We start from the raw sequence: 19,659 nt of genomic DNA, 5'->3' as shown, positions 1-19,659 counted from the left end.
TGATTAGCTGGAGTTCTAGCTCTACCTCTAGCTTTGTCTAGACCTGAATATAGGTCTTGATTCAGGAACCTGGTAGGGGCATAGGTACAAAATTGTAGAATGAATAATAAATTTTAGATTTAACATCCATCCATATGTGTTTATCGAAGTATATAGGTAAGCTAGGTAACCTTTGTTTAATGTAGGGTTAGCTTAATTGGTGTGTATTGTTCCAAAATATTCATTTACTAGCCTTTACCCGCGGCTTCGCCGGCATTAGAAATAGCTTGATGACGTCTGAACTCTTGTAAATTACGCCCGTGTTATTTTTAGGGTTCCGTAGTCAAAATGGCAAAAACGGAACCCTTATAGTTTCGCCATGTCTGTCTGTCTGTCCGTCCGCGGCTTTGCTCAGGGAGTATCAATGCTAGAAAGCTGTAATTTTGCACAAATATATATGTAAACTATGCCGACAAAATGGTACAAAAAAATATTCAAAAAATATTTTTATTAGTGTACCTCCCATACACGATAAGTGGGGGTGATTTTTTTTTTCTCATCCAATCTTGTAGTGTGAGGTATCGTTGGATAGGTATTTTAAAACCATTAGGGGGTTTATAAAACGATGTTTCGATTCAGTGATTTGTTTGCAAAATATTGCACTTGCACATTGAGTTCCTGGCACAATACAATAAGTATTATGGGAGAAGGTCTAATGATGGAGTCAAGAGGTGGCCGATGGAATTTTTTAACCGTTAATAGTACCAAACCCAGCCGTGTTTGGGGTCATTTGCTTGTTTTAAATCGCGCAGAATCAAGTTGTTCGTGCGTAAAAGGGTTGGAAAGTATTAGGTGTTAGGTAGGAAGGCAAACGACAAAAAACTTGAAAAGGACGTAAGTAAATATGTAGGAAATATGTAATATTTTCAATAAAAAGATTGTATTTCATTTCATTTTTTAACACCCTTTTTAATGTTTATTGTATGTGAAACACTGTAACTTTTATCTAAGTAAACGTTCTTCCTTCGTCCTGCAGCTGATTGTCAATTCTATAAACATCAAATCTCGATCTCTAGCGAATAAGACGGTATTTGCTGTATTGCAACATTGAAGCTTATTTACATTCATGCTAATCAATGTTTATTGTCAGGTGACATTAGCTAGCAATACTTACGAAATACCGGGAAGTCTGCAAGCCGCGGTCAGCGTAATGAGCGTGACTGATGATATGTCATCTCAAGGAAGTAAACAAGTCATCTCTCTTCGACCATTATCGGCCTATGACAAGGTTGCGACAGTTTAAATGGGACAGAGGCATTTCAATTTTGTCTTTGCCCAAGGTTAAGCTGGTACAGCCATTTGTCTGCGGTCAGGGCCTTGCTCTTGTCCATCAATTAGAGTATCCGCTTTTTTTCTATTACGCCGTTTATTACATTAGTGTTCCTCGAGTGGTGAGTCAAATGCGAGGGCACGCGACCGACGTTAATTAATTTTAACGCAATAACCGGACTGTAATCTCGGGAGCTCTATCTTGTTTGCTTCGTCCATATCTAAGTCATGAGATATTGAAATAAAATTATTACGAACGGATAAGATTTCGTTTAATTAGGCAGCACAAAAGTGCGGGCGTTTCGAGCCCTTTAAGTTGAAAATTTATACCTGAGCGTCTTCACTGTAGAGTCTTAGCTAGTCTTTTATATACGTTGTTATATTTGAAGGTAATTTTTAGCGTAGTCGAAATGTAAGCTAAGACGGAATCCTTCGCTTATAGTCGATCAAAATTAAATATGAAATATTTCTACGTATAAGCAGATACGCGGGGCCCAACAGGCACTTGTTAATTTTTTTATTTGAAGTATTAGCCGGACAGCTCCGGAAATAGGTTTGTTCTTTATAGAGCAACGAAACCTCTCTATTTACTGTGCCATATTATTAATAGATCCGGGCGCCTGGCAGCTGTTCAGCGGTGGGTGTGAACAGTCACACAGGGTTGGGGTTAGGCATCAAAGGGGTTGTAAAATTAATTGAAAGCGTGCAATTTATAGAGCTCCGACATATTTAATTCCAATATAACATTGCCAGAAGTGGTCCCAGTGTCACCAAGTTAGGATCCTAGAGAAAATTTTATTTCAGCCTGGAAGGGGAAAACCAACAAAAGATCTGGCTGGAGAGAGAGACTGGACTTGGCAGCGTATGTCCAACGGTGGAAAAATATGCGTCAATGAATAAGAGAAGCCTATAATATACGTGATGTAACTACTATTTACAAAATACATGAGATTGAGTCAAAGAACCAACGATATTTTTATTTCTTAATGCTCCTCTCATCTACGCAGCATTTTCGAATTCTTCCATCGTTAATTTAAATTGAAAACACCCCGCCTTAACACACTACTATTATTTGGAAGTATATAGAGCTGTTGGTATAGTGTATCTATTTCTCTTGGGTATGTCAAATGAATTTTTTGGTCTGCTTTCGTTTAATATTTTTTAATGTACTTTTCGAAATCCCCGTTTCTTCTTTAACTCGGTCTTGAACCTTATTAAAATATTTACGGTCAACAATTTTCTTAAAACTTTCAGCTTCTTTACAAAATATTAATATACATTATAAACAATTTCGCGTGTTTAGTCGATTAGTTGTCTCACCATGGAAAACAATTTCCAAAAAATAACAACCTAAATAAATAATGTAAGTGGTGGTTTTAACTCCTCTATATAAATCAATGAAAACACAACGAGCCTTTGCACTTTGCCTGATGGATTGCTACTAACTCAAAAAGACAATTGTCATTTTCTACCAACGATTTCTTCCGATTTTCCCCGAAACCCGAAGGTTTTTCTAAGAGCTCACGGATTGTATAGCATTCGATTTTAAAATTAACCGCTGCTGCGATTGCTAAATCCAAGCCTATTCAACATTATTATGATATGACGAGGGCAGTGAAAATGTTTTGAAAATACTGCTTATATTAAAGTGGGCCCCGATTCGTAAACGTGTCGCGTGCAACTGTTTTAGTTTAGAAAAATAGGGCGATTGCATAAAACCGTTTGGCGCATATCCAGCTCAGACACCGATACTATTAAATTGTCATCATCATGCTTATCGTACGACACGAACCAACTTAAAAACTAGGGCGGCACAATTCATTTATTTAACTACCCGTATTAATAAATTGTACTCGTACCTACTCTAGGAGGTACAGCAGCATTATTTATATTACGTCATTTTATTAACACACGGAGCTTCGAATTTGGTCTAAAGTCTTGAAAGTTTATAACTACGGTCCAAATGTTGGTAATTTTTGTCAAATATCTAAACAGGGTTGTAAATCTCTATCGGTTGTTGATGGTAGAGACGCTTATACATCTCCACTGAACATAGATAAACGGCCGTAGCGCCCGCGGGGCATAGTGCCCGGTCGCTATAAGAAGTCAATCCTGACACATTGCACAATTGCACTTCATAGTTATGAAGTTCCTGATTATTGTTATAGTCAACCATTGAAAAAAAAATGCCAAACTTACTACTCTGTCGCACGCAATAAGTAAGCATTGCATTTTTGTCTATCTCACTTTCCTATTCCTACTTTCCTACTAATATTATAAATGTGAAAGTTTGTGAAGATGTTTGGAGGTTTGGATGTTTGTTACAGAATCACGCAATAACGGCTGAACGGATTTACATAAAACTTGGCGTACAGATAAATAAAGATCTGCATTGAGACATGGAATACTTGATATCCCGGTAATGATTCCCGTAGGATAATATTTCAAGTTTAAACAAGAAGAGAGGGCGCTGTCCTAGAACGGTGACGTACCGTACTTCGGCTCTCAAGATGACGTGTTAACTTCGCTTGCATCAATAGTTGTGCAAGCGAACGTTGTCCTTTCAAATTGTTACCATAACCCGTAACCTTTTTCAGGCCACTTAGACATTTATTAATTACGTTGCCATGGTAACAAAAATCGTGTAAGTAGACTGTTGTCGTTGTATATTTAAAAAAATTCATGGGCATAATATTATACAACAGTGCAGTTAAGACGGCATTAAGCTATTTGTAATGCGGGCGAAGCCGCGGGTTAAGGCTAGTGATTCATAATGTTAATATTCAGAAACTTCATAGTTTTGCAATGTGTCAGGATTTACTTTATAATCATAACAGCCGCAGACTATAGTTAGTTTTTTTAATATGTCATTTGATTAGCACTCATTTCTAAAGCAAAGTGGCAAAGCCAATTGCAATGATATGAGCATCGACATCTATGTATAGTATAGATTGCATGTTTCTTACATCAAAACGGCACACAAAATTAGTTCACAGCGCGGTTTTGTGAACGTCGTCAGCTAACAAGCAAAAGTCACTAACTGCAAAAAAAGATTAGTGGAATATTAACCTTACGATGCCATGCATAAGTTTGATTATCCCTCTTAACTTTAAGTGATAATTAGTGACTTTTGCTTGTCACCCGACGGTTTCACTATATTTTGTTGACGTCCGTGACAGGGATTCTGTCAAAGTAATATTGATGATTAATACGCCGCGCATTTTGATCTAAAAAGCTAGTCTAGTGCCGTAAAGTACACAGATGAAAATGGAGATGAGATATGTTTTATCTTTGTCTGATACGTCAATATTAGTATCTGGCTCGTATTCTCTCTTAAATATCACTTTTTGTAGATATTACGTTATTAACACCGTTCAGTATTAGGTGCTTAATTTAGGGACTCTACCTATACATCCCTGTAAAAACAAGATATACAATTTAAATGTTTCCACGGCCATCTCATCAATATTGCTATATTTCATATTTTTTATCCGACAACGGCAAACCCAAAAGGAAATTTTAGCAGTTTCCACCGTATCGTCCCTACTCATCCGTAGTATACAGTAGTAGCTGGGTCAGCATACTCGTATAGTCACGTCGCCACGTAGACTTCTCGCACTTGGAGGAATTTTGGTCCTGATAACATCTCATCTTCCTGGTTGGAGCGAGGTGTCCTTGTTCTTTAGTGTTTATCGCGTAATGAAGGGAATTACTAAGTAAAACGTGTGTCAGAAGTGCTTTGTTTTGATTATGGTTTTAAGGAATTCAATGACTTGTAGTGTAGATAGATTATAAATATATTCAGATGTTATTTGCCATACTATTTAAGTAGGTACATAATAACCTGTACATATAGGTTCTTGTAAATCTCGCACCAAATTTTGTATGTACCTAATATAATAAATTGACGGGTTTACGTGACAAAGTTTTTTTTTTACCGCGATTTCGCACACAAAATTCATTCATTAGATTCAGCAGTTGAATTCAGGAATATCACTTACTATACTATATTCCCACTATATATGTAAACTATGCCGACAAAAGGGTACAATAAAAAAAATAAAAAAATGTTTTTTTGGGTACTTCCCATAGACGTAAAGTGGTGGTGATTTTTTTTCTCATCCAAACCTATAGTGTGGGGTATTGTTGGATAGGTCATAAACCATTTTATTTTTACTTTAACCATTAGGGGTTTGCTAAGACGATTTTACGATTCAGTGATATGTTTGCGAAATATTCAACTTTAAAGTGCAAATTTTCATGAAAATCGAGCGTACCCCCCTCTAAAATCTAAACCTGTGGGTGGGAAAATTTAAAAAAAATCAGGATGGTAGTAAGTATATCAAACTTTCAAGGAAAACTATAACGGCTAAGTTTGCTTGAGAATTATTAGAAGTTTAAGAGTAAATAGCAGCCTAAGGTATAAAATATACCTAAACTTGGAAGATTCCGTATCAAATACGAAATCCTTCGAAAAATATTACTTAATTTTTTCGTAATGGCTACGGAACCCTATTTCTGAGGTGTCCGACACGCTCTTGGCCGGTTTTTTGTTATCTCCCTACCGCGACGGAGGTACAAGACCCCGAATTGATCGCGAGGCTGTCCTGTCGACGACAACCGTGATTTGGGTGGACAAAGGGTTGTGAATGAATTTTTGGTCATTAAAATTAAATAAGGTGTTTTGAATAAAGTTTACTTAGGTAGGTACCTTAGTAAACTTTATTCAAAAAGTGTTTTATTTTGTTTATGTTAAGTGGGAATCTCTGACATAACAGGACTTTCCTTAAATTCCCTAGGTAAACATATTATATGTCATCTGGCGGCAAGACAGTGCTCCTGCCACGTCAAGCGTAAGACAAACTGCAGTACCATCCTTTTTTCGAAGCATTTCGGCATATTTTCACGCCACTATGTAGCAGCACTAGGATGCCTACATGAAAGGCTCATGATGATGATGAATGATGAAAGTCTAAAGTTCGCTCATTAGATATATAAGCTTGAAGGTTAAAGTTACGAGAACAGTTAACGAAAATTTGATACTGACTGACTGATTACGAGTATATAGATCATGAAAAGTGAACCTAGTACTTCCCCAACATCTACATAGAAATCGGAAATTTGGGATAAGACAATGCTTAATACCAACATATAAAACGATCTATTAAAATCTGGCTTTTAGAAGATCTGGAGTACCCGGTGGCCTTAACGTAAAACCCAAGAGCCCAACTAAACTATTAGAAATATTCAAGTGCCAAGTAACGAGCATTATCTGATGGTTTGAAATGCAACTTGATCACGGGTGGATTCAACCCTCATGCAACTGCCTCGAAAAGTTATCACGGTCTATATATCCCGTAACAAACGTTGCTACTGATGAGCTTAATGTACATCCAAGAGCTCGGGTAACTGTTACAAACATCGAAATGTCGCCTTAGTTTAGCTAATTTAATCTGATGATGATTTTTGACGGCACTTAAAAGTCGAAGGTCTGGAGTAGGTACCTCATGACATTGATGATGTCCTAAGAGCTCGGTGAAATTATTAGAGTTACCCTAATGCTGCCTGAGTAAATATTATATATGTCGGTACTCAACAAATGTTATCATCCTTCCTGTTAACAGCTAACAGTAAAATGAATGCTTAGTAAAAAAACTGTTTATTATACTCTCCTGTATCAAGGTATAACAAAAGTTAAGGGTCCAGGTACACCCATTATATTTTTATTTCATAAACATATGTTTGGTTGATTAAAACTTGACTAGGTATTGGTACCTGGTCAAGTTTTAATCAATATAAGACAACATAATTTGACGCCACTAATTCGTTCACTTTGGTTACATGGCATGTAATACATGCACGATAGCTTTTGTTGCAACTATAAAATTACTGCTTTTAATTTACTCTATATTTCTTACAAGAATAACATAGGTACATACTTAAAAGGCTAAAAAACGATAGCTGTCCACTACTCGTAAGTTCAGACGCAGGCACGTGCTGTTATGTAAGTTTGATATCCGTACCATATGTACATAATACATAAGTTGTGTTGTGTTGTACCATGTGTACATCCGGTGATTTCAAGCACAGCAAATGCCTTGAGTGATCTTGTAGATTTTCATTTCACATGCCTACAGTAACGGTTAGTGCTAAAAGTACGCTGCTTGAATAATATAGCGTGTGACTCATCCAAGAAATAGGTAGCAACAAAAGGCAATCTTGTTTAAGATTCAAAAGGGGGATTGTCGACGTAGAAGGCTAATCTCGTTGCCTACACCGGAACACTAATTATAGCTACTAAAAAGTTTGTTTTATAGCGCAGTCAATCGGTCGAATCGGTCCGAGTCAGCTGTAATCGATACTGTAATTGCGGGGCATGTATCGAGAGACAATGACGTCGGACGCAGAGCAAGATCGTATCGTCGCACTTACACGCGTTTAAGTAATTGCGGGAACTGCTATTGTTAACCGATCGACGCAAATTGAGCATTAGCGATAATTTATTGGGTTTTGAATAAACTCCTTGGTATTATTTAAATAAGAAACTAGTGTGTAGGCTCGGAGGACGATGGTCCCCGACGATAGCGATTGTTCTCCATCATTGGTCGCAGCCGCAGGTGCGCAATGTGCAGTCTTGCGGGAAACATTGAAAACGGACAATGGGCCGCAATCTGTTTCTACATGTAATGTATAAGGCTTGGGTTTGACTTAATCGATAAAACTCATCGCCCATCTAAGTTTAACTAAACTTAAACTGTTTTTGTGTAATTTCTTATTTAGGCACATTATTATTTATTTAGGCACATTTCATAAGTATTTTTAATTCTGACAAGAAGTCTAACACATCACATCAACTAGTGATTAAGGCACCTACCGAAAATATTTGCTATGAATGTAAATTTACCAAAAGGGACATCCTATTAGGTATCTATGCACGAAAGTATTTATGAACAATGTTATATTTAATTTCGATTTGAAATATAAAATATTCACATTTGGCAAAGTAGGAAGCAGGCGTAAAAACATTGTCTAGTCACACAGGGCGTGTATCTAGAATATACGAATATCGACTCATTAAAGGTATCAGTATTAGACTTTGGCTTCTATATAGAATATTGATTTTCGCAATTATTATTTACCGCCCTTAAGACTTATATTATAATTTTTAATATTCGGAGTTTTGTCTTTAAATTCAAATTCAAATTTTATTTATTTGTTTAAGGATATCTTAGGTACTTAGGAATTTTGACTTTTGTAATTATGCTGCGGACCCGTTATAAATGTCTACTAATATTTTTTATAAAACTGTTATTGTTACTCTTTTGTTTCCTTTAAATATCGTCAACTTGGCTTAACGCCATTAAAACAATAAATACATCAACTACTACGAGTACGGATTCGATTTGTAGCATTCGAACGTGGCTGTAGACAGTATCTAATTTTGGTATTTCTGGTTTCTTTGGCTTGTTGAAGTATAATTTTGATATTGTTTTATGCGGTGATTAACCTTAATAGTGAACAGTGATCATAATATAAGTATATTGCTCTCGTGTCTGTCATTTTTTAATGCGCAAGTTGTCTCCACGTGGTTTCTGGAATTTTAATATCAAGTTGCAAAAACTACAATCACCGTACAACGTTGCTCTCAAAGAGAGCTTACTTCGACACTGGCGAAATTGTCCTAAAATAGAACAGAAACCATTTTTTAAATAAAAAAAATACACTACTAATTTAATACAACAACTGACTGACGGAGTGTTAATGTGAACTGTGGAAGTAAGTTGAAGTATATTTTTTAGGACAAGACGTTCTTTAAGTTGCATTATAATGAGCCGGAAGCCTTAAAAATGCGTATGAGATAATTTTGTGAGATTCCATCTATTCGGTAGCGCGGGAACTATAATATACTTAATACCTGTAGTACCTACTGCTATTCATCTGGCAAAGGCTAGATTGTCAATTTATGTGTGTTGACGCGAGGCGGTATAGCCGTCACAAAGGCACGTGCGTGCCCCCGGTGGCAGCGGGCCGCTCAAAGCAACTTCCTATCGCACATCTGGGAACGTCCAGAGAGGTGTAATGGCCACATGTGGGCACCTCTTATAAGCCGACGGTGGCACCGCGTGGGATACCACCTTTTTGACAGTATCAGCGCGGTTAACCAAATACTGTTATGACAAATCGACATCACTGGAGGCGCCTTTTTAAGATTGACGGCTATGATGTTTGTTTTAGATCTTAACACGGCGATGACTAAAGAACAAACATGCAAAGCCGCCTCTACTTTAACTTTTGTCAGATTATGATTGTCTTGTCTTCTAAAGTACTTTTATCTTATGTTTAGTGTCAAAATAAGGATGTATTTTTAATATTCAATAAGAAATAATAAGAAAGCAACAACTAATTACCATCTTTAGATAGCTTTGACATTAACCTTTTGTAAGTATGTGATACTTAACTTACCTACATCATTTATTCACTACATCTTATTGTTTTTATTCACATTAAATGTTGTGAAATATGTTATTGAGTAAGTAAATTTTTGTTGAGTGAGACCCAGCTATTTTGAAAAGTATGCTTTTGAGCATGTGTGTATTTATCTATACATAGAAGTGGGTAATTAAAAAGTTGATTTGAAGTATATGTAGTACTACAAATTTTATATTTGTTTAGAAAATATATAAGATTTAAAATGATGGTAAATATTTTAACTAAGTAAGTATTTAATTAGGATACAAGATGGTTTGATGTGATGGTAGTATTTAGTAATAAACCGAGCTCGCCGCTCCATAAAAATCATTCAACATTTTCACCATTCGATCTGATTTATTTCCCGAGTGGGTAGGTATTAGCATATTTATAGATTTTGAAAAGAAATGACGCCTCTCTATCAGCACTATAGCAAATAAGAATCGAGATAGATTTACTGGCTCCTCCTCTAACAAATATAAAATGTTGCGGTTAATTTAGTTATTTTTAAATTGTGCAGTATTTTGTGAAGAGCCAAAAATACACACAATGTCTAATAAGACATTAAGTATTTTAGTTATTCATGGATGTAATTTTGCAAAATGTATCTGTCAGGTCCTAACAAATGGCACACAGGGCCAGTGAAGCGGTTCAACGGCTAGGCATTGTGTGGAGTAAAGAGCCAAGTTACTGTCCGAAGGCCTTCGCTAACAATTGTTTCATTTTTCTTGCTAGAACTACATACAACCATTATTTTCTTTTTGGAAATACGATCATTATTTTCTTTTAAGGTTGCAATTAAAAGATTTTCGCGTCAAATCGTAGATTAACTGTAGCTGTAAGTAAGCTAAACTACTAAACTGGAAAGGAAAACTTAAAGATAGGCGAACAGTAATTTGTGCACAGTGAGAAAGGAATATTTTACTTATCATACACTAATCTAGTTGTTTATTTATCTTGCCGACGGAACGAAGCCTTATCTCCCAGTTTGTGAGTTTTACTCTAGAATGATAGACAAAATCCATAACTTTAACTAACTTTAATTTGAGGACTAAGAAGCGACAGCCAGTGGCGTAACTATAGGGTGGCAGGGCTGGCAAAATGCCACAGACCCCCAACCCAAGAGGGCCCCAGCCCAAGAGAGCCCGACCCAAGAGGGCCCCGGCCCAAGAGGGCCCTGACCCAAGAGGGCCCCGGCCCAAGAGGCTAGATATTTAGTTATTTTTATAGAGATATTTTAAGACCCTTTTAGGGTTCTGTAGTCCTTCAAGGATCCTTAATAGTGTCACAATGTCCACCCGTCCGTCAGTCCGTCGGCCCGCGGCTTAGTGTAGAGACTGTTAGTGCTAGAAAGCTATAATTTTGCATCAGTAGGTATTATGCACACATGCCGGAAAAGTGACAAAATTAAATTTTGAAAAAAAAAACACTACCTCGCCTATACGTGAAGTCATTATGTTGTTTTTTCTCGTCTCAATCTATTGCGTGGGGTAGGTACCTATCGTTGGATAGGTCGATAGGTCTTTCAAAAACATTGTAAGGACACGCAAAGTGAGGATGTTATTTTCTTTTGTAAACCCACGTTTAACGAAATCTCAATGAGAAAATAAAGCTGCTTTATATGATTTAACTAAATGGCTAGAGGTTTTAAATTTGATAAGCAACCAAAATCAGCTGTTAAATAATTTGGACGGCATACAAAGATTTTGTTTTCAATAAATAAAATGCCTGCAACCCTTGTTCTGCAAACAAGTAAAATAAAATGGTCGACAAAATTCTACCAATATGCAGTCAGCGTGCAATATTATATCTGTCTACTTATTATATAGTGGGGCTGCAAAATATATATGTACTTCGTCAGCAAGATATCCACAATCGGTCAGCAGCGAAAATGTCTACTATAAGAAGAACCTATTGTATAGTACATATATGTAGAGTCATTCACGATGACGCGTGCCGTGGTTCTTATTACAATGTCATTAATGGCTAATTTTGACAAAGTCACGCGTCTTCGTGGATGGCACTAGGTATAGGTACTGTATAATTATTTATTGTACCTACATAGAAAGCATGTGTAGGTAAGTAACAGTTAACAAGAGTAAGAGATATACAAATGCGAATCCTTAAAGGGATATCTTCCTGTTAACCTTTGAGCAATTCATCAAAAGCAAGAGTAGACATTTACCTAGTTTAATTTTTTAAATCACCTTAATTTTAGTACCGAGTACTTGTAACAGTTAATTTGAGAAGTTATGATAAGGAAAAATGTTTCCTGGCTTTGAGCTGCCAACCAACTAGCCATTTTGGCTTTTACTCTACGCCCTACGGGGCTCAAATTGTCAGACAAAATAATATGCCTATAATTAAGTAAATAAACTTTATACCAATATTAGCCGTCCCGGCGAACTTCGTATCGCCTACTTAACAGACAAAGAATGTCGTATTAACTTTTAGCTAAACTTTTAATGTAGGATATTTTTAACATAATTAAATTTTAAATTGACCGATTGATCTGAAATGATTGAAACCAATCCATTAGACAGTTGTAATTGAGATGATATTACGTCGCGTACTAGTTACTGGCAACTTATAAAATATACTAAAAAATATTACCCTCCTTTTTTGGGTAGCCGGGTACAAAGTACCCTATATGAACCCAGGGATGTCAGCTACCTCCATACCAAATTTCATCAAAGTCATTATTGAGATGGTATTTTTAGCATTAAAAGTACCTGCATACTTTCTGCCAACGTAGTGTTTTTTTTTTTAAATCGTTACAAGTTTATATCGGTAAATTATAGTAAAATCTATTAATTATATATATTTATTTTTTTTTTTTTTATTCGACTGGATGGCAAACGAGCAAGTGAGTCTCCTGATGGTAAGAGATCACCACCGCCCATAAACATCTGCAACACCAGGGGTATTGCAGGTGCGTTGCCAACCTAGAGGCCTAAGATGGGATACCTCAAGTGCCAGTAATTTCACCGGCTGCCTTACTCTCCACGCCGAAACACAACAGTGCAAGCACTGCTGCTTCACGGCTGGATTAGCGAGCAATCCGGGCGGACCTTGCACAAGGTCCTACCACCTGCAAAACTATATATATATCAACTAGCATCGATTTAAAATAATTACCGCGTTTTTCGACTCCATCTCAAACCTTGATTTTGTCACTTAGCTGCCTTTTAGCTTGAGCACGGCAGCTTTTGTACTTTGCTGTTTTACAGTAACGTACTTTTAACACCGTACAAATTTGACAAATGTTAAAACAACAAAGTAAAAAAGTGATCCGCTACTTTTGATGCTGACAGAATTACGCCGCGGACTACCCGCAGTTTATTAGATGCAATAAAACATTACCCTCCTTTTTTGGGTAGTTAGTAAAAAGTACCCTATAATTTTGTCTTCAAATACGCGCATTACAGTTGGTAATAAATAACTGATATTTAATTAGGGAAAAGTCTGGAAAAGTTTAGGGAGTGAGAAAAAGCTTATTGTGTGAGAAAGATAGGAGAACGGCTTCTTTCTCATCCCTACTCCATGCTGTTTACTGGGTGAGAAGTAACACCAGTAGACGCCTGGCGAGGATAACTGATCGAGTGATAATTTACCGACCACCAAGAGTTGAAAATTATTAAAGCACTAATATCGCTATAAAAAATGGGTGTTGGTGGTAGAAGGGTGAAAATTTAGGGTTGTATGTATTTTTTAATGCCAAACCATAAAAATTGAAAAAACATTTTTGTCCAGCATATAAAAAAAAATTTTTGGGGTGGGCCACCCTTAACACTTAGGGGTATGAAAAATAGCTTACGTCTTTTTCCCAGACCTACCCAATATACACAAAAAAATCATAAAAATCGGTCAAGCCGTTTCGGAGGAGTTTTTAGGGTTCCGGAGTCAAAATTGCAAAAACGGAACCCTTATAGTTTCGCCATGTCTGTCTGTCTGTCTGTCTGTCTGTCCGTCCGCGGCTTTGCTCAGGGACTTTCAATGCTAGAAAGCTGTAATTTTGCACGGATATATAAGTAAACTATGCCGACAAAATAGTACAATTAAAAATTCAAAAAAATTTTTTTAGGGTACCTCCCATAGACGTAAAGTGGGGGTGTTTTTTTTTTCTCATCCAACCCTATAGTGGGGGGTATCGTTGGATAGGTTTTTTTTTGCTGAGACGATTTTCGATTCTGTGATTTGTTTGCAAACAACTATAGTGCAAATTTCCATAAAAATCGAGCGTAAAATCTAAACCCATAGAAACCTGCAAAACCAGGCTTGAGAATTATTAGTAGATGAGTAAATAGCCAAAGGTATAAATATACCTAAACTGGGAAGATTCCGTATCAAATACGAAATCCTTAGAAAATATTACTTGATTTTTCGTAATGGCTACGGAACCCTATTTTGAGCTTGTCCGACACGCTCTTGAAACATTCTACTGGATGGCAAACGAGTAAGTGCTTCCTGATGGTAAGAGATCACCACCGCCCATAGACACCTGCAACACCAGGGGATTGCAGATGCGTTGCCAACCTTGAGGCCTAATGGGATGGGATGGGATGGAATACCTCAAGTGCCAGTAAGTTCACCGGCTGTCTTACTCTCCACGCCGAAACACAACAGTGCAAGCAGGATTAGCGAGCAAGATGGTGGTAGCAATCCGGGCGGACCTTGCACAATGTAATTTTACACTTAATCGAAAATTAACCTTGCTTTTAGGGTTACAAAAAAATGTTTTTACCTACTACAATTCTATCTTGGATTTGTTAGTTAATAGTGTCCCTACCTAACTACCCAATTCCTAAAGTATAAAGCTGTGGGCACAACATTGCGCCTAACTTGATAACATTGGTTGCGCAGACGCGGCCGATTAGCGCCGTCCGGTTCAGATAACAGTATGCGGAACGCTGATCTGAATTATTTCAAGCCGAGACTTGACGCTTGCATTTGTCGGGATGCTTAATGAGTACAATGACGTCATTGGACAAATCGTGGAACAGCTGAAATATTTCAAATTTATAAATTAGAGCAAAGGCTAGCAAATTTTTGTTCCTTTGTTTTTTTATACATTTGCGTTTTTTTTTACTCCGTAGGACTCCGTATGAGTCTACCAACTGGTAGCATGGTGTACGGTTGTGTCACTCTGAAGATGAGCTCTGGTTGAGTTCGAAACGCGTCAGTGTAGTGTGGTGGTGGTGATAGATGGGTTTGTGTGATTTGTGTGTGTTCTTATAGTGTGGAGGTGGAGGAACTGCATGAACACGCATATTTTGCATAAGCTTAGCTATCTTAAGGTCGCGGGTGAGCAAGGAAATTATTTTAGTTCCGTAGGTAGAGTCCGTGTAATAAAAGTAGACAGGCGTCAATTGAATACTTAGTTAGATACATTCAACTCTGTAAGTACGCAGTTATCACGGTTATAATGAGTATCCACTGCGAGCATGCTTGGATCTGAATCATCGAAACTGGATCACGTTGTCATTTCACACGTCTGCTAAAGAAATCATCGTCAAATGAGAAGTGAAGAACGTCAAATGAACTGTGAAGAGATACCACCATGGTTTGGGATTCAGTTTTCTTGATTGTAGGTAAACTCTTACGTAAGAAGCTGAATGTATTTGTCTGAAGTGTCTTGATGTGATGCGCCTGTATCGGTTTCGTGCATTCACCAGCACCAAAATCTGACACAAAAGCGTGCATAAATATCTGACACGACTCTATTTCTAGGGCCGGTAGGACGTGTCAGATATTTTTACACGCTTCGCCGTGGCAAATTGGCAAATATTAATGCAGGTAACTGTATATTTATTAAGGTGAGATTTATAGTTATCTAACGCAATGTATTGTGATTTTTTTTACGTAACAGGAGAATGAAACTTTTATTAAGAAAATACAAAATATCCATAGGACTAAAACTACTATTAAATTAAAATAACTAAAACTAAAACTTTAATTAAAAAAGAGAGGTGGGCCTCTTGGCATGGTGCCCATCCCACAGGCAGCATTCCCGCGTTGAACTGCGATTGAGATTCTTTGCGCGAGAAAGCTGCCGGCGCGAGGGTTGCCTGTTGCCTCCCTTAACCTATTGCTGAGCTCCCTGTGTAGCTCCAGCGCACCCTTACCCCAAGGACCTAGAGTCTCGACGCCGAAAGCAAAGAAATGATATTGGGCGCCGAGACAGCTATATTTTGTGACCTTGAGGCGTTCCCGGGCGTCTGCCGCCGCCCCCGCACATTTGGTAGTTGCTGGTAGGTAGGACGCCGCCAGGGTATCTGTACAGGTAGCGTCCCACACCAGCGCACGGCCAGTCTTCCAGGGTATCAACGACATTCCGTCAGGGCGCTTGCTATCGCTCCGTACAATCTGGGGCTCCAGAGCAGCGGGAACGTTGGCACTAACGAGCGCCCTTCTGAGAATGTCGTTGAGAGCGGCGTGGCGGGACAGGCGCCCGGCGCCCGAGGAGCAGGAGAGGCCATGGTGGCCGAGACCGTCCACTGGAGCCCCACAAGAAACACAATTGTGACTTGCGCAGATCCCAACTCCCAGCTTGTGATGGTTTGTGTTGTGCCTCTATCTCCTGTGTATTAAATAAAGCACGTCAGAAAAATGTATGTTTTACTCCAAGTTACATTTCCGTACCTACTAGCATGCATCATCGTCAGCGTAGAATCACCTAACCTATTGAGAGTGGCCAAACTGAACATTTGTGACCCTATTACAAAGTAACACGCGATTGTACAGTCAACCGCAAAAAGAACGACACGGCCAAAGTTCCAAATTTCGTATATGTTATGGACCAAGTGATTAATAAGGGCATTATTTACAAAGCACGGCCATTATGAATAATGATAAGCTATACCAGGCCAAGTGATAATTATTATCCAAACTGCATTATTTATCACATTGCCCGGTCATTATGAATATTGCTACATGACCGTTGGGCGATTTGATTACAACTGATTTTTGGACAACTGAAGTCTGGTTTATTCAATCAGAAAATTAGGTGCGACGACGAGCGCAGCGAGGAGGTGCGTATTAGGTTAGGTTCAACTATGACCAAAACAAGTAGGAGTCGAGCGAGCGAAGCGAGCGTTCCGCGTCAGCGGCCGCCGTGTGCCAGAATTGAATTCAAACATTACGAGTATGAGTATTATTATGTAGATAGCTTACTTTACAGATTTTAATAGATATTTAAATAAATAAATGATGACAATTCACACCAATTGACATAGTCCCAAAGTAAGTAGCAAAGCTTATGTTATGGGTACTAAGCAACGGTTAAATATAATTTTATAGATAGATACATACTTAAATACATACTAAACACCCGAGAATAAACTTTAATTAAATAGATAGGTCAATGCTTCTATATAACGGAGGAATTTTATGTCAACAACAACATTAATAGTAATGAAGCATATATTTTTATATTACTCTGCCCAATACGTGATAGACTTATACGTAATGCCCGGGCAATTCAATTATTTGAACAGTAACTATCAAATTGCTATCTGAACCCTTTTAGTTTTGCCATGTCTGTCTGTGTCTGTCTGCTTGTCTGTCTGTCTGTCTGTCGGTCCGCGGCTTTACTCAGGGACTATCATTGTAAGAAAGCTGTAATTTTTCACGAATATATATGTAAACTATGCCGACAAAATGGTACAATTAAAAATTAAAAAAAAATTTTTAGAGTACCTCCCATAGACGTAAAGTGGGGGTGATTTTTTGACCTTGTAGTGTGGGGAATCGTTAGATAGGTCTTTTAAAACCATTAGGGGGTTGCTCAAACGATTTTTCGATTCAGTGATATGTTTGCCAAATATTCAACTTAAAAGTGCAAATTTTCATTAAAACCGAGCGTCCCCCCCCCTCTAAAATCTAAACCGGTGGGTGGAAATTTAAAAAAAAAGTCAGGATGGTTAAGTTTATGTAAAATATGCGTGTTCATGCAGTTCCTCCACCTCCACACTGTAAGAACTCACACATTTTTTCATTTACGGTTGTGTTGCTCTGAAGATGAGCTCTGGTTGAGTTTGAAACGCGTCAGTGTATATAGTGTGGTGGTGGTGATAGGTGGGTTTGTGTGATTTGTGTGTGTTCTTACAGTGTGGAGGTGAGGAACTGCATGAACACGCATATTTTGCATAAACTTAAGTATCATAAGGTCGCGGGTGAGCAAAGAAATTATTTTAGTTTATTGACTTAGTAATATTGCTCAATATGTAGGTTGTACCACTAAGTTGATTATTTCGTGTTTTAATATTTTGTTAATTATTGCTATAGATACATTAAATGTTATCTTTTTATTTATTTAATAAATATCTGAATAAAAACATCTATTTCTGTCCTGCAGTTCAGATCAGTGAGAAACGAGCTAAAAGATATTAAGTTGAAATTGTACAATAACAATAAAAATAGATCCTCATATTATTGTGTTTATTCTTCTTGTTATTTGAACATACATTTTACATATTTGCTAGCAAGAATACTTAGTGATAAATGGTCTCGGTTGCCAAACAAGATCCATTCGCATACGTGTTGTTCGAGAGCCATAGTCTAACCTCAAAATGAAAACCGGTTTCACAGAAAGGCGGCGTGGCGGCAAGATTCGAACAAGCGTTCCTGCGGGCAGCAAGCTTACCGTGCGGCGCGGGGGTGAAGTAGAGCGCGAACAGGTCGTCGACGGAGTTGGAGGCGGCGGCGTGCGCGGGGTGCGCGGGCGCCTGCGCGTAGGGCTGCGGCTGCGCCAGCGGCGGCGCCGGCCCGCCGTAGTGCAGCCCGCTCGGGCCCGCCTCCACCAGCAGCTGCATATGCGAGATGTCCACGAACTCGTCGCCGTCGCCGCGCGCGCCCAGCTCCTCGTCCTCCGGCCGACGCATCGCGATCACCGAGAGCATCGCACGAGCGCATCCCCGCTCGCCGCTCGCACCGACATACACCACACCGCATGCGCCAACGTACACGACACCACACAGCACACACTAATATACCAATATATATATTTACTACTTATGTCCTAACCGAATTGACACGATCACAGAACATTTAGAAAACAACTGATATGCGGCACAATAATTACACGGAACGGTCACGGGTATCTACTGGTAAATGAACACTGATTTCGCACGCGGTGAGTCGCCGTCCGGAGAACGCCACATCCTCGACTGAGGCGTGATCGCTGTGGCGAGGGCGTGCTGCCGCCCCCGTCCGCGAGCGCCGGCGGTCGTCGCCCGCCGCGCGCCCTAGCTATGGACGCCAGCCACCCGCTCGAGGTCGGCATTCATTCACGACGGCTGCGTTAATGGCGATCGGGCCAGGCGCCCTCGCTCAGCCGTCGTCGCCCACGTGCGCGAGAAAATGGCGCGGCGTCGCGACGACTTAGGGAGGCGCGCGAAAAGCGCGCGGCGCACAAGTGTAGTGATGGCTGAACGGCAGCGGCGGCGCGATGCGTGGGGGCCGCCGCGTGGGCGCGGAGGCTCGTCGCGCGGCGAGCGTGACGTCGCGCCGGCACCTTACCCAACAAATGCACAAAACAATAACACTTACATATATAAAAATTAAGATACTTAATGAGGTGATAAGAAGTGGTAATCTTACTCTTTTCAAAATAGCCATAGCTCTTCCAGTCTGCGAGTGGTCTGAGTCACGGGCCGCATGGCCGCGCGAGCCGGTGGCCGGCGGTTGTTTTTGGTCACGCCGCAATTAGCTGCGTGGCACGCGTGCTCCCGTGACGTCGTCCTCTGTTCTAAATATTTGCAACGTTACGTAGTCAAACGGATAAATCATCTAAAAATACACAACTGGTCATAGCTACGTAACGATTTTCTATTACCCCATAAGATAATTTTGGTATATACTAATTGACGGACATACACATCC

At 39.0% G+C, this 19,659-nt stretch overlaps 1 protein-coding gene across 1 annotated transcript in view; it reads right to left on the bottom strand.

Annotated features, from left to right (window-relative positions):
* Positions 1-19,285, bottom strand: part of LOC141436471 (uncharacterized) — a 45,499-nt gene extending 26,214 nt beyond the window's left edge. Inside the window, exon 1 of the mRNA XM_074099466.1 lies at positions 18,422-19,285. Coding sequence (XP_073955567.1) covers positions 18,422-18,677 — 256 coding nt within the window. The 5' untranslated portion in view covers positions 18,678-19,285. The remainder of the gene's footprint in view (positions 1-18,421) is intronic.
* Positions 19,286-19,659: the final 374 nt, after the last annotated feature.

The sequence above is a fragment of the Choristoneura fumiferana genome, chromosome 16, assembly GCF_025370935.1.
Source record: "Choristoneura fumiferana chromosome 16, NRCan_CFum_1, whole genome shotgun sequence".
Taxonomy (NCBI): Eukaryota; Metazoa; Arthropoda; class Insecta; order Lepidoptera; family Tortricidae; genus Choristoneura; species Choristoneura fumiferana.
The sequence above is the reverse complement of the archived record's forward strand: the minus strand, read 5'-3'. Positions and strand labels throughout refer to the sequence as shown.